The sequence below is a fragment of the Eschrichtius robustus genome, chromosome 14, assembly GCF_028021215.1.
Source record: "Eschrichtius robustus isolate mEscRob2 chromosome 14, mEscRob2.pri, whole genome shotgun sequence".
In the NCBI taxonomy this organism is placed as follows: domain Eukaryota; kingdom Metazoa; phylum Chordata; class Mammalia; order Artiodactyla; family Eschrichtiidae; genus Eschrichtius; species Eschrichtius robustus.
Window position 1 is genome coordinate 52,075,041 of NC_090837.1, and position 15,178 is coordinate 52,090,218.

The following is a 15,178-nucleotide window of genomic DNA, read 5'->3' on the forward strand; positions in this document are numbered from 1 at the left end:
ATGACCATTTTCTTAATTGTTTTGTGTTTGTTTTTGTAGGTCCTTTTCTTCTCTTGTGTTTCCCACTTAGAGAAGTTCCTTCAGCATTTGTTGTAGAGCTGGTTTGGTGGTGCTGAATTCTCTTTGCTTTTGCTTGTCTGTAAAGCTTTTGATTTCTCCATCGAATCTGAATGAGATCCTTGCCGGGTAGAGTAATCTTGGTTGTAGGTTCTTCCCTTTCATCACTTTAAGTATATCATGCCACTCCCTTCTGGCTTGTAGAGTTTCCGCTGAGAAATCAGCTGTTAACCTTATGGGAGTTCTCTTGTATGTTATTTGTCGTTTTTCCCTTGCTGCTTTCAATAATTTTTCTTTGTCTTTCATTTTTGACAATTTGATTACCATGTGTCTCGGTGTGTTTCTCCTTGGGTTTATCCTGTATGGGACTTGCTTCGCTTCCTGGACTTGGCTGGCTATTTCCTTTCTCCTGTTAGGGAAGTTTTCGACTGTAATCTCTGCAACTATTTTCTCAGGTCCTTTCTCTCTCTCTTCTCCTTCTGGGACCCCTATAATGCTAATGTTGTTGCGTTTAATGTTGTCCCAGAGGTCTCTTAGGCTATCTTCATTTCTTTTCATTCTTTTTTCTTTATTCTGTTCTGCAGCAGTGAATTCCACCATTCTGCCTTCCAGGTCACTTATCCGTTCTTCTGCCTCAGTTATTCTGCTATTGATTCCTTCTAGTGTATTTTTCATTTCAGTTATTGTATTGTTCATCTCTGTTTGTTTGTTCTTTAATTCTTCTAGGTCTTTGTAAAACATTTCTTGCATCTTCTCGATCTTTGCCTCCATTCTTTTTCCTAGGTCCTGGATCATCTTCAGTATCATTATTCTGAATTCTTTTTCTGGAAGGTTGCCTATCTCCACTTCATTTAGTTGTTTTTCTGGGGTTTTATCTTGTTCCTTCATCTGGTACATAGCCCTCTGCCTTTTCATCTTGTCTGTCTTTCTGAGAATGTGGTTTTTGTTCCACAGGCTGCAGGACTGTAGTTCTTCTTATTGGGAAAGTTTTTAAAGAAGGAAATTATATGATCAGCATGATAATTTCATCGATGGCAAATAGGCATCAAAATCTGTGAAAGGTCTGAGACTTTACCGTATTTATAAGCTAGTAAATTAGCCTGCTGTGACCTCATGGATGTTGGCAAGCGACACGAAACTCCTGGGTCAGAAACAAAGGACTTTATTACTCATAGCAGTAGTAGTAGCCAAAATATCAGCATTTGTGCCATTTCTCCAAGCCCTAGTTTCCAGAAGGTGATGTGAATAAGCCCAAGTGATACCTGCACACACACTGAGTGGAACCCTGAGTTTAAGGACCTCAAATCTTATATTGTGCAGTAAGTGTGTCTTCCCTTTGTCCCAGAGGGAAACATGATCTGGATCACAGTGCGCAATAAACCAGGCAGTACCTAGCTCCAGAGGGAGACTCTGTCTCTGTCTTTCAAGGCTATTTGCTATGCACACATCCTTAGAAAGATAGTCCAGAGCAAAGGCTTTCAGTGCGTCAGCTTGTAAGACCCCAGAAACATGGGAGACCCATGGAGAATTATTTCCAAGCTTTGGGATATAATGGTTTTCAACCAACCTTTACAATCAGATTTTCATACTAAGATCTGTTTAATGTAAACAAAAAATTCAAGTTTTAAACAACCATTACCTTGTTTGTTCTTATTTGACAAAAAGAAAGAGCATCAGGAGCTGTAAAACCCAGTCTGGAGCAGGCACTGTCTGCATTTGGAGGTGCTACCAGGGAATGTGGAAAGACATCAGTGCCTTTCATCCCAGGTAAAAGCCTTGGGTAAATGCTTCCAGGTATAGTCAGAAGGCCCTCCACAGGTAGGGACAATGAACATTCTTAAGTCAGTGTGGTACTTCAAATTTCCAGAGTCAGTGACTGAAAGCTCGGAAATAGCAAAGAAGAACTCTCAGGTTTCTTCTAGCATCCTTATCTGTGCTCGACCTGTACTCCGCCATCTCCACCACTCCTCTTTTCCCCCCAGCACCTCTGCCTCCCCCACACCCCTGCCTTTCCCCCACCCACTCCCATAAAGCATTTGTACAGAATGATACAATGCTGGCAGTGTGGCAAGATCGTCAAACATTGGTTTTCCAGTCCCTAAAAGTGTGCTTTTTCAAGAGAATTCCTGGGTTCAGTGAATCTTTAGAGCTTTCCAAAGCTGTAATGTTTTCTGAAGAAGCTGCCTCCACCCGATTCTTTGGGAAGTTCCAGTAGCTTTTTGTTGATTTTCTAGATCCAGCAGCTCTGTGTCCTTGTGTATCTTCTAGATAATCTCTAGACTCAACATGTTATCGGGCTTTCATGTCTTCTACTTCTGTCATCATTGTTTTCTCATCATTTTGTCTCAACCTTTCTCAGCATTTTGTTTCAGTCTTCTTACTGACTCTTCTTCTAGCTGGCCCCTAAGTGTCAGATATTTTCCAATATTCCTTCCCCAGCAACCCCCTATCTTCATGCCACACCCTCTGGCTGCACCTCCACATCCCCATCTGTGAATTTTTAACTACCTACCAAGTGCTGAAAACCACCAGGTCTGCATCTCCAGCCGTGGCCTTCTTGAGCTCAGGACACATATATCCAACCTCCTTAGACATCACCATCTGAATGTTCCTTAGACACTTCAGACCTACCAAGTGCCAGTCAGGGGCTTTTTGATGGGAGATGTCACTCATCTCTCACCCATAAAACCCCTACTGCCAAACCTGCTCATACCTCCTAGTCCTCATCTGGTTAAGACCATTTCTCCTGGCCTAGTTATTTAAGTTGGAAGCAGACATGTAACTTTGCCTCCCCTCTCAATGCTCACCCCTACATCAAGTCAATCACCAAATGTTTATGTGCTCCTTCCTCTCAAATCAGCCCTCTCCCATGCCTCCCCATTGTCAATGCCTTAGCCCCGATCTTAACCATCTCGGATCCGGACCATTTCAGTAGCTTCTACTATATCTCACCTCTTCCAGGTTCTTCTTACAGCCCAGCCAAAAAAAAAGAATCATGTCTATATCTTGTTTTTAAAATCCTCTAGTGGCTCTCCATCATCTACAATGTGAAGTTAAGATCTTGCATGGCACTCAAGACTCTTGGTTATCCAGTCCTACAGCCAGTCTCTTACCACCATAACCACCTCTACATGTTATTGTCCATCAGGACCAAACCACCCTCAGTCATGGAAAAGTGCCCTATTCTCTCAGGCGTGCCTCTGTACTTGAGTGCCTTCACCCATGGGGTGCCCACTGGACTTTTATCCATCTACTTGAAGCATCTTCTCTAAAGCCTCTTTGAGCCCTCTCTTGTGTTTTCCTTACATCTTGTGCATGCCTGGGATATAGGACTTATTTCACTGTATACACAACAAGTGGTCCTCTCTCCTTTGTGTGCTTCTCAGAGGAGGGCTAGTGCCTGTACTCACCTTTGTTATCTTCCAGTGCTTGAAGCAGAATAAGCCTTCAGGAAATGTTTTATGAGCTAATAAATGAAAAAAAGTAAGCAAGTACATTCATCTACAGAGATAGCTGTTTCCCCTGTACGCAGAAATTTATCGCACAGACCATGATGGAGGGCACATCTTCGACTATATAGGTCCCTCTGTAAAGACTGAAGAAATGTTGGTGGCGTAATGTAGACAGGAAACTTGGACAGAAAGTCAACATAATGTACGTAGACCATTTCTTTCTCAGGATCTAACTCTAAAAGAGGGAGAAAATTCAGAGGATGACTCTTGACAAATTGACAGTTAAGATATTCCTTCAACTACCTTTAAAAATACTCCTTATTTTAAGTGAATTTTTCTCCATTTCTTTGTGAATAAATTTTCTAACAAGTGCAAATAAACTGAATTACTGGCTAAGTGGAAAGCCACATCCATTAGTGACTAGATGTAAGTGAGGAAGGGTCAACTTTTAGGGATGAGAATTTAAAAGTGGGATTTCTAGTCTTACCCCATTTGCAGGCCAGCTGGCTCTGCTTAGGCTTGGTCAGACTCTACTGGCAGGAAGAGCTAACATTTTCTTTAGATATTAATTGTTTTGATCTTATAATGTCTCTTGGATATTATCTAAGAGGCCACTTTAGCCTGAAAAATACTTTAGGGAAGATATTTTTTCACATCTGACTTCCTTGTGCCTAGCACAAGGCCTGACGCCTGGGAAGTCTCAGTAAGTATTTATAGGATGAATGAGTGTTGCTACTAATCACATTAGAACATCTCATTAAGAGTAGCTACATCCTGGTAAGCCTGAATTAGCCAAAACCCTCAAGTTTGATCACTCTTTTGCTAGCTGTTATTACTCAGGACCATCCATTTTAATGCTAGTGTATCTCTTCCAAAATAGCAGTTTGGGTTTTGATGTCACTGCTGTTTCTGTCTGGGACTTGACAGGAGCTAGGGGTGCTGTTGAAATGCATTGCCGGTTTGGAATTAGACAGTGTCTTCATCCTTGAGGAAGGGCTTGTCTTTCTATTTGCTCTTGTAAGGAAATGGCCATGTCATTAACCCAGGAGTTTCTCCAGCCCTACTGGGAATGGAAGGATGAACGCATATTGGAGTCTATCCTTGTCTGACACTGAACCAAGACAAGACCTGTCTATCTGACTTTAGAAGAAGAATTTAAATAAGCTCAAAGGAAGTCTTTATAATCGTGGGTTGATGTTTGGGGTCATATGGTTTGAGTTCAAGGTAACGACAGAGCAATAAATGATATGGTCATCTTAAATTGCTTTTCATTTTCTGTTTCTAGTGTGAAATAGAATCTATATATTAATCAATATTACAATAACTGGACCAGAAACTGGCTTCTTCTTTTTTTGTCCTGTATGATATTACAGTAGAGTTATATCATATACATGTTTAACCAAGTGAATTTAATCAGGAGCATAATCTGAGGGGCAAAAGGGGGGAGTGAAAATTACAGTTTAAATAGTGCGTGTAATCCTGCTTAACATACAACTCAGGTGTGTGTCCCCAGGTGAGCACAACATGAGGGCCATGGGTCTGTTTTTTTCTTGAGCCATTCCTGACTCTCATGTGCCTCTTGTCATTTGAACAACTTGCTGCACCCAGTGTGATTTAAGAGTTTAAGGACCTGTATTTGGAGATAACATGGCCCATGACTCTAAGCCCAGGACTTCTTACACCGTCGCACTGAAGCTCAGTGAAAACCTGGATTGTCAGAACTCTGAGGGTGGGTGTGGAATCCTACAACGTGGCATCTTCCAAAAGGAGTTTTGAAGGTAATTTTGACCATATATGGTTTTCATCTTAAGAGGTGGCTTAGGCCCGAACCTGTTTGGAAGATCTAGCTCTAATTTTGAGGACAAAGCTGGGCTTAATTTTAAAGGCATACAAATTCATTAGACCCATGAGTCACTATTTTGCAGGTAGTGTCTTTTTGGAAAGCTGAAGTAGGCTGAATTTGTGCCCATCCTAATGAAACTATTCCTGTAGAGCTATGATTCTCAACCAGGAGTGATTTTTTGCTCCCAGGGGACATTTGGTAGCATCTGAAGACATTTTTGGTTGTCACAACTGGGGAGGAAGTGGTATTGGCCTCCAGTGGGTGGAAGCCAGGAATGCTGCTAAATATCCCATAATGCACAGGATAATAGGATACAGTGCCACCTACAACAAAGACTTATCTGACCCCAAATATCCAAAGTACTGAGTCTGAGAAATCCTGCTCTAGAGTGAATCTGAGTGAACAGCTTAGCAAGAATTAGCCCAACACCAAAAGCAAAATCTAGAAAGAATTTTCAAAATTGTGAGCTTCATCTCATGGGACCTTTTTCACATTTATATGATTAAACCACAAGTTTAAAGTCGATGGTGTTAGTTATTAGCTCTGAACGGTGGAGGTCCCTGGAATCTACACAGTTTGGAGCAACTGTTATAGAACTGGCTGGCCCAGCCCTCAGTTTCATAAGACCTGCCAGAAAGCCAAGTCCTGGCAAAGTCATCGAGACACCATCACAGACTGAAATCAATTGAAGCCACCCAAAGACTTATTAAGTTCAGATCTTTCTACCAGCAATTTATCTCTTCAAAGAAAAATTGCATGACAGGAGATTCCAGTTGGACACTCTGGACTCAGCTGTCAGGGACATTGATGAAAGCAGAGCTGGAACGTTTGTGCCCACTTTTTGTTTTGTGTTGTTTTGTTCTTTCAGGAATGATTATATACTTGTCCTTTGTGGCTTAAGTCACCCACCGCACAGTGTAACATCATGATTAACAGCCCAGGCTTTTCTATCAGGCCAATCCAAGTTCAAATCCCAGCTCTGCTCATCAGCAAGGTTCTGTTGGAAGTAGATGGCACATGCTCAGAGGGTGCCTGCAGGCAGGCAGTGAAGCGATGGTTTGCAGAGGTGCGGAGAGGGTCGCGGGACCACCAGAGGGCAGGGAAGCACCCAGCGACTAGCAGCAGTGGGAAACTGCCAACACTGTTTCTGCCTCCAGGCCTGGAAAAACTTAGTGAACAGCTAGGACTTGGTAAGCGCTGTAGCCTTGGGAGGGAGCCCTGGGGACAGAAAAGCTGGCCTGACACCTTCTGCCAAAGTGGCCCCCCAGAAAGAGAGCAGGAACATAAATACGCCAGCCTCTCCTTCCTCCTAGCTTTGCAGGTACCTCCCAGGGCCGACTCGTCTGAAAGTGAGAGGGAACGCAAACTCTGCAGAGACCAGCCTCCCAGGGCACAAAGCAGCACAAAGAATGGGTCTAGAAGAGCAGGCCGAGAGTATCCAGTATGCTGTGTAGCCCTGGACAAGTTACTTAACCTCTCTGAACATCATTCCTCATTTCTCACATGGGAACATTAATCTTCATATTGTTGGCATGAGAATTAAATAGGATGACGTGTCTATAGTTCCTAGGACGGCACCAGTGTGTTGAAGGCACTCTATAGACGGTAGCATTTATTTTTACTTCACTTAAGGCCAAACGGGGCCGGATGTCGAGTAAGATTTTGTGGATCAGATGAGAAGTTGGTGCTGGGCTTTTCAAGGGACAAAGAACTAGCCAGTCGGAGTCAATGTCTGCCCTGGCTGCCTTGGAACAGGGGATGAGCTGAAATCCTCAAGGCCTGGTCTTTCCTCTTCTCACCCCAGTGTTGTGATCTGCATGAGGGACGTCCCAGTCATCAGACGGGGCACCCTTTCTTATTTTCTCAACAAACACACTTAGGTTTTCCCTCTTTCACTGTGGTTCTCACGTTGATGGGCTCCTACCCTGGCTCCCCAGCCTCTCTCTCCTGTAATGTCTATTTCCTTTGGATAAAGAATTCCCTTTAGTGGCCGTGTTCAGGTTATGGGTCCTTCCGCACAGGCTGGCAGCAACCAGGTTCCTTGTTACTTCCTTCTGAATATACCGTGGACCTCTTCCTTCCTGTTATATCTTCCACATTCCATGAGTTATCCCTTACCGTATCCTTTTATATAGTTTAATTTTGTTTTGTTGGGGGTTTTTTTTTTTCTCGTCCCTTATACTCCCCCACCTCCAACCTTAAAATTTAGTTTAAAGTTCTCTGAATCAGGTCAGTGCAGGTTCTGGCCAAATACATTTTTCTGGCCTTTGCTAAGTATGTTCTCTCAATGCCAAGATCCCATCAGTCTGCTCTCTCAGGCTGTGGTCCAGCAAGACAGATCCCAGTTTTGGACGCCTTCTATGTTGCCAGGCATTTCTTGCCATGTCCTCATTTCACTTCCAAGCTCGCACCCACTGTGGGGAGAAGGGCTGCTGGGCACCTGGACCTGGGCCTTCGCTGTTCCCTCCCAGCCTCAGCTTTCTGAGGGTGGTAAGAGACCCCTCCCCACAGAGGGGTCTGAGGGTTTAGTAGAGAGTTGGTGCGCAGGGCTCGGGAACAGCGCCCCAAAGGGGGCCACAGGCCTGCTGTACCCCTGCTCTCCTCGGATGCAAACACACTGCTTCCTCCAGGGGATCCTGGGATGGAAAACTTCTTCCCACTGTCCAGAATCTCTATCGCTTGCCCATGTGTTCTTCCACTGATGCCATTTATTCATTTTCTTCTTCTCTTGAGCCCCCCTGACTGGCATTCACCTCTTCGTCCTGAGTCTCTTTGTCTGCGGGGTCTGCTTCCCGAATGTTCACCCAACACTGACTAAGAGCCTCCTCTGAAGCTACGGGCCCACCTCAGCTGTCCCAGCCGGAAGTGTGGTTTGCCTGTGCTGTGGGTATAGTCAGGGGTCCTCTCAGACAAAGTGAAATGTGGCCTGTCTCTCCGTGAAGCAGCCATCACTGCCCTTCGTGTAAAGCCCCAGGTCCTTAACTCACCGTGTGAGGCACGTTGCCCCAGCCACTGCCGCCGGACGGCTTTCATGCCTCCTGCTCACCCTATGCTGCCGGCTGCATGTGCCCTTCCTTCCGCCCAGAACATTTGTGTCCAGTGTTCCCTCTTGAACTCCTTTTCATCCTTGGTGACTCTGCTTAAATGTCCTTCTGGCACAGAGACTCATGACCCGTCCTAGGCTTTGCAAAAACCCTTGGCAGACCTTCCCAGGGCAACATGAATTTGCTCTTAGAATATCCATCATGTTTATAAATATTTTTTTATTGTGTCTGGTGGGAGCTGAGGGGCTGGGATTTCCCTGTGTCTGTTGGTGTTAGGGTGTGCCCACCTTTGCCGTGCTGAGGCCACGGGTGACATGTAGGATCTCTTAGCATCCCTGTAACCTCCATGACAACAAGAGCTGGGTCTGTCTTGTGTGTCCGTGTGCCTCTCACCACTGGTACTGTTGTTGGGTATCAGTGAGAAGTTGTGAGCAATTTTCATCCCTCGGTATTGACAAATATCTTAGCTCCCTTGGGGACTTTTCCTGCAGACTTTCAAGGTCCCTCCTATTTCCAGGGGACTCGGCAAGGGTAGATGATACTTTTTTCCAGGTCTGCTGAGAGGGCAGCTGGTGTGGCTTAGGGCAATGACTCAGAAGGAATGGTTGTGAGTATGTGGAGGGGACTGCTGGTGACCGAGGTCCTGATGAAAGAGAATAAGAAGGCGGGCAGAAATGTTCAGGAATTCAGTGTGTAGTCTCACAGTGTTTCCTAAGTGTCCATGAGAACTTTGTGAGAAGATGCCGGCCCCAAGACCACACTGGGGGCCCTTGGACATGAGAGGAAGGCAGAGTCTTGGTCCCCAGAGAACTTGTGCCTTGTCATTCCTGTGTTTGATTAATACAGCTTGAGGAGGGCTCGGCCGTGGGTCCTTTCCAGGGACTCCCTGCTACTTGGTACCCAGGGCCCTCACTTGGGTGCCTGGCCGTATACCACCGTGACCCCCATTGATAGGATTTTATGTCCCGTGTCACTAGGCAAGTGGTGAGCCCTCTGAAAGCAGGGGTGTGTGTTGTGCCCTTGACACGTGTGTCGCCTGGTGTATTCAGTGCAGAGGGTGTCAGGAATGAGCAGCCACGCGTGTTTGCTCTCTGTCAGCTCCATTCTCCATCTTTGGTGGCTTGGCTTGACTTGAATGTGTGGGAATTTTATTTAATTTGTTCATCATTAGAACAGCTTCACACACCGCAGATTTGCAGTGAGGCCTTGTGGACACTGAGCCTGCATTCTGGTCAGGAGGTAGTTTTGGAGATGATTTTCTCTCCAGCAGTGATGAAAGAGAGAAACTACCCCAGCGGTCGGATCACACATTTAAATGTCTGACTCCAGGCAGTAAGGCTCGAACGTAGGGGGATGAAATTACACTATTTATTCCCAAGAATGTGTGGCTTTCTAGAGCTTGCATGTCCATTGCCTCACTTGTCCCTGCAACCGCTGGCTGATCAGGGGCCAGAGTCACTGCTGAAGTGGAAGGAAACACATATGTAGGCTGGAGTCAAACAGCCATCAAATTGTGGACCCTTCCTGCTTTGTCTGCCAGTCTCCTGGGGATGATGAGTAGACTCAGGCTGATGGCAACCAACTGCACCCATCTCCCCATCAGTGATAAAGCCCCACAGAGGCACCCTTGCCAGTTTTGCCATATGCTCACCAATTAAAACTTAAATGCACGCCACATGCTAGGCTGTTGGAAACACATTCTCGTTTTGATGTGGCTATTCTGAAGTAAATGTGTGCAAGAACATATGCTTTCTGTCAACCAAACGATGACACTGCTGTTGCTAAAACTATGCTTCTGCCGTGCTAGTAAAACGATGGGGTTCTGTTTCTCTTTGCTAAATGCTCTATTATCAAATGAAAAAGAAATACCATAAAAAGTCCTTCAGCACCAAAGGGAATTTTTCTCAAAGGTTTGTTCACTTTTTCTCTGTACCCAGCCTGGTTTTTGCTCTTAAGGAAGAATGCCTGGGACTTCCCTGGTGGCGCAGTGGTTAAGAATCCGCCTGCCAATGCAGGGGACACGGGTTTGAGACCTGGTCCGGGAAGATCCCACATGCCACGGAGCAACTAAGCCCGTGCGCCACAACTACTGAGCCCGTGTGCCACAACTACTAAAGGCCGCACGCCTAGAGCCCGAGCTCCGCAACAAGAGAAGCCACCGCATTGAGAAGCCCGCGCACCACAACGAAGAGTAGCTCCTGCTCGCTGCAACTAGAGGAAGCCCATGCGCAGCAACGAAGACCCAACGCAGCCTAAATAAATAAATGAAGGAAGGAAAGAAGGAAGGAAGGAAGAATGCCTGACACACCCATCTTGAGCACACGGGTTCACAGTCGTGTGCCCTTCGATTTCCTCCTGCTACTGCCAGCCAGTGCATCTCGGGCCTGGAAACTTTGCTCTCTTATCATCAGTTCCAAAACCATCCCTCTTGGGGACACCCAGCAAGGGCACCCAGCAGACAGCAGAGGGCCTTTGCCACCCCATCCTCATTTCCCCCATTCTCCCCAGGAAGCAGGTGCCTGTACTAGGCTGGAGTCCCCAGCAGCCTGGGCGGGCAGAAGTCCCTCTGTCCTCTACACCCAGTTCCTACCTGAAGGGCACTGGGGCGGTTCCCACGGAGGAGGATTTCTTCCGTGTGGAGGTTGGAAGTTACCCAGGATGTAAGGAGAGGCTGGCATTTCATTCTCTACACTGCCTCCCTCTCTCCCCCCACAATTCCCATACTCATTCTCTGAGGAAGGCAGCCTGAGAGCAGGTGAGGGACGGGGGTTCTGGACCCAGTGCGTCCTGGCAGAATGACTTCTTGCTGGGATGCTGAGGGCAGCTGGGCCCCCTGCCCAGTGAAGCCTGAGCTTTGCTCTCCCATAGTAATGCCACTGCCTGGCCTGCTGGGAGACCTGCTGTGGGCGCCCCATTGCCAGCCATCCCTGCTCACCTGAGCTGGCAGGATATCTCCACAAAGAGAGAGCCCTCTGATCTGCCTGTTCTTATAGGGTCAGGGCAGGCCCCTTACATGCGCCGATCCTGCCTGAATCTCTATTGCTTCGAGCAGTATGTACGTAGGGCTGGAGCACATGCTCTTGGTGGCACTGCCAGGATTCCAGCAATGTGGCTCTGCCAAGCCATGAGGGTCAGACCCTCAGGAGTGACTCATCCTCCTCTGGCCTTCACAGATGACATTTTTTTTTTTTTTAAATTCCCAATCATTTTGCTACCCATTCACAGCTCACACATGAGAGGGTTGCTCAGCAAAAACACGCATATGGCAGACTGTGCCATTTCCCTGCTTCCTAGGGGACACCCATGGAGCCTGAGCAGCAAATCTCCAGCCTTGACAGGTTTACAAAGAGTTCTGTGCCCGTGAGTGATTCTTCTAAGTAACTTTCAAGTGTATGGAATAACTTCACATTATGAGCAAACATAATTCAAGCAAAGGGTGATGGACCTCACTGGTTTAGCCACTGATAGAACATCAGGCTGCTCTTTGCTTATCAGCTTGATTCACCATGGACTTTTTTCCTCTTTCCCTGAAGAGGCAAAAGGATCATGTATTAGTTTGCTACTGCTGTGTAACAAGTTACCACAAACATAGCTGTTCAAAACAGCATCCGTTTATATTATCTCACAGTTTCCATAGGTCAGAAGCCCAGAATGGCTAACTGGGTTCTCATCCGAGGGTATCACAAGGCCACAATCAAGGTTGTGGCTGGCTGGGCTCTTACCGGGAGGCCCTGGCAAGAGTCCACCTCCAGGTTCATTTGGGTCGTTGGCAGAATTCAGTTGCTTGTGCTTGCAGGACCGAGGTCCCTGTTCCTCGCTGGCTGTCGGCCAGGAGTCACTCTCAGCTTCTAGAGGCCACCACATTCCTCATCACATGGCCCCCTCCATCTTTAAAACCAGCACTGATAAATCAAATACTTTTTTAAAAAATAAATTTATCTATTTTAGTTATTTTTGGCTGCATTGTGTCTTCATTGCTGTGCACAGGCTTTCTCTAGTTGCAGCAGGTTGGGGCTACTCTTTGTTGCAATGAGCGTGCTTCTCTTGTTGTGGAGCACACAGGCTCTAGGCACACGGGCTTTAGTAGTTGTGGCGCACGGGCTCAGTAGTTGTGGCTCGTGGGCTCTAGAGCGCAGGCTCGGTAGCTGTGGTGCACGGGCTTAGTTGCTCCGCAGCATGTGGGATCTTCCCAGACCAGGGATCGAACCCGTGTCCCCTGCATTGGCAGGCAGATTCTTAACCACTACGCCACCAGGGAAGTACCTCGTCCAATACTTCTTGTGCTTCTAATCTCTGACATCCTTTTCTGATGCTAACCAGAAAACACTGTTTTTAAAAGGCTCACCAGGTTAGATCAGGCCTACCTGGATAATCTCCATATCTTAAGGTCAAGAGACTTGAGACGTGAACACCAGCTGCACGGCCCCTTCCCTGCAGTGCCTCAGTCTGTGTTTGACTGAATAACCAGGGGATGGGAATCTCAGGGGCCAGTTTAGAATTCTGCCTGCCTCACACAGCACGGAGAAATCAGCCTCATGTTCAGTCTCACCCTCACTCGACGCTTCCAAGAAATTCCTGTCCTGCTCATAATCTCCACTGTTATCTCCCCCAGCGAGCACCGGGGATCCTGAGCCCGAACCAGAGGCAGAAGCGGAGGCGGAGGCAGAGGTGGGACGGGTGGCCGATGAGGCCAGCCGGGAACTAGCCCCTGCGCACGCGGCAGCAGAGAGCGAGGTGGGGCGGGCCCTGGAGCCAGAGGCTGAAGAGCGAGCCTCCCTGAGCGAGAAGGAACAGCAGAACGAGGCAGTGAACGAGCGGGACAACTGCTCGGCCTCCAGCGTCTCGTCCTCCAGCAGCACGTTGGAGAGGGAGGACAAGGAGGACAAGCTCTCTCGGGACAGGGGGACCGGTAAGGAGGCCCCCTTTCCCCGTGAACACATCCTGGGGAGCCCCGGGGCAGGGGACCTGGTTTGCTGACCTCTGAGCTGACCGGCTGGCCCGGCTCGCTCCCCAGACTGTCCCCCAGTGTCTGGAGGGGGGTGTGGCCCCACTCAGCCAGCCAGCAGCTCCCTGCCCTGCAGAAGGGCCCCGACCCTCTGCCACAAGGCTGCACCGTCACTTCTACAGCCAGGAAAAGGGCCTGATAATGAGGGCGACAGGGGACTTTTCCGGAGGAATAAACCCCAGAAGAGAAATTCCTCATGTCCTTCTAACTGTTTAATTGTGAGTAGTCAGTGTGGCTTTTATTCTGATTTAAATTTAGAGACATGTCATGTTGTTATCTACTCCCTTGAAAGAGTTTTTGCAAGGAAGTGTGTTAAGCCACTATGACTGAACATTTCAGACCAGAGCAGGTTTGGTAAAATGAATCATGTGAGTACTTTCAAAAACTGCCAGTTCACAGCATGCAGAGATCAATTTGATGTGCTCAGCTGGAATGTATGTAATTTAGGTAATTTTCTACAATATGCTCAGGACCACTCTTTTCTTCGATACTAAGTACGTGCTTTTTCTTATGGAATCATACCTTTTTGGTGTTATCCCTGATATTCATTCAGTTTCACCTGTTTAATGGTGACTTTATGTTAAGGGATCAAATGGAATGTTAGTCCTCACTAGGGACTTGGGGAGGGTGCCACAGAGGGTTCTAGAAATTGTAAACAATTCAAATAATCATTTGAATTATGATTCATATGCGACACCATGGAGTTGGTTTTCCTACCCATGACCTGTGCACTGTCAGGGTGGCAGGAAGCCACCTCTTTCAACTGACGCTCCTCACCAGTGAAGGCATGTCTTATGGGCCAGGCTTCATTAAGCTACACAGTGACACAGACTCAAGGAACTTACATCTTAGGCTCAAACGGTAGCCGCAAAGGCCTGCCAATCAGTGGCATGACCCAGGCATGATATGTTAGTTCACAGATTAAGAATACATTGTCCCTGAAGCCTGGATGAGTGAACAAAGATTGAATGAATGAATGAAGCCATAATGTCTCCTAGGAGACCTGCCAATCAATGGCTTAGTCTAAATAGTTAATATTTGAGTTTTCACCGTTATATTATTAGATTTTATTCTATATATCACTGGTCACCATGATACAGTGAAAAAGGAGGACTGACTTAAAATACTTTATGTCTTAGGAATTATCACGTTGAAAATCTTGTGTCTGGTTGAAGATGTGTGTGCTAAAAGGATTACGTATTCTGATACTAAATTTCTTTCAAAGACAGATTACAGTTATACTCTCAAATTCTACTTGTTGTTATTCACATTTAATGTAATTATGGTCACAGTACAGGGTGTCGGGTAAGTCTTCTTGATCATTTGGCCTTAAATCATGTTTTATTCTATTATGAGTAGCTTTAAGTATTATTCATCATAACTAGGTTTAGCAGGCCTAAAACATATAAACAAGTTGGATTAGTAAAAATAAGCCGGGAACAGAACTTTCTTGGATCAGATTGCCCAATATCCTTCCAAATAAGGACAACTTTCCAAAAATGGAGACTCTGCTCCCAGTGAAGAACCATTGACTTTCTACCAAAAGCTGGTGGTGTCCAGGAATTGGAGCTTTGCAGTGACTTTTCTGCTCCAGTCTGGTGCTGTTAAGAGATGTGACCATGTTTATTTGTTGTAGCTTATTGGTTCCTAAAAATTCCCACTGCTCATGGGCACATCAGCAGCTGTGGAGACAGAGAAGCTCTGTCACCATAGCTTTTGCTTTTCAGAATCTTCTCAATTAAATCACAAAGGCAATCAAAGTGATTCCCAGTCTTAT

At 46.5% G+C, this 15,178-nt stretch overlaps 1 protein-coding gene across 5 annotated transcripts in view; it reads left to right on the forward strand.

The window, feature by feature from the left end:
• Positions 1-15,178, forward strand: part of FHOD3 (formin homology 2 domain containing 3) — a 491,850-nt gene that overhangs the window by 396,282 nt on the left and 80,390 nt on the right. For all 5 annotated transcript variants that reach the window (XM_068562567.1, XM_068562563.1, XM_068562564.1 and 2 more), the window contains one exon: positions 13,009-13,305. In XM_068562567.1, the coding sequence (XP_068418668.1) occupies positions 13,009-13,305 (297 nt within the window). The remainder of the gene's footprint in view (positions 1-13,008; positions 13,306-15,178) is intronic.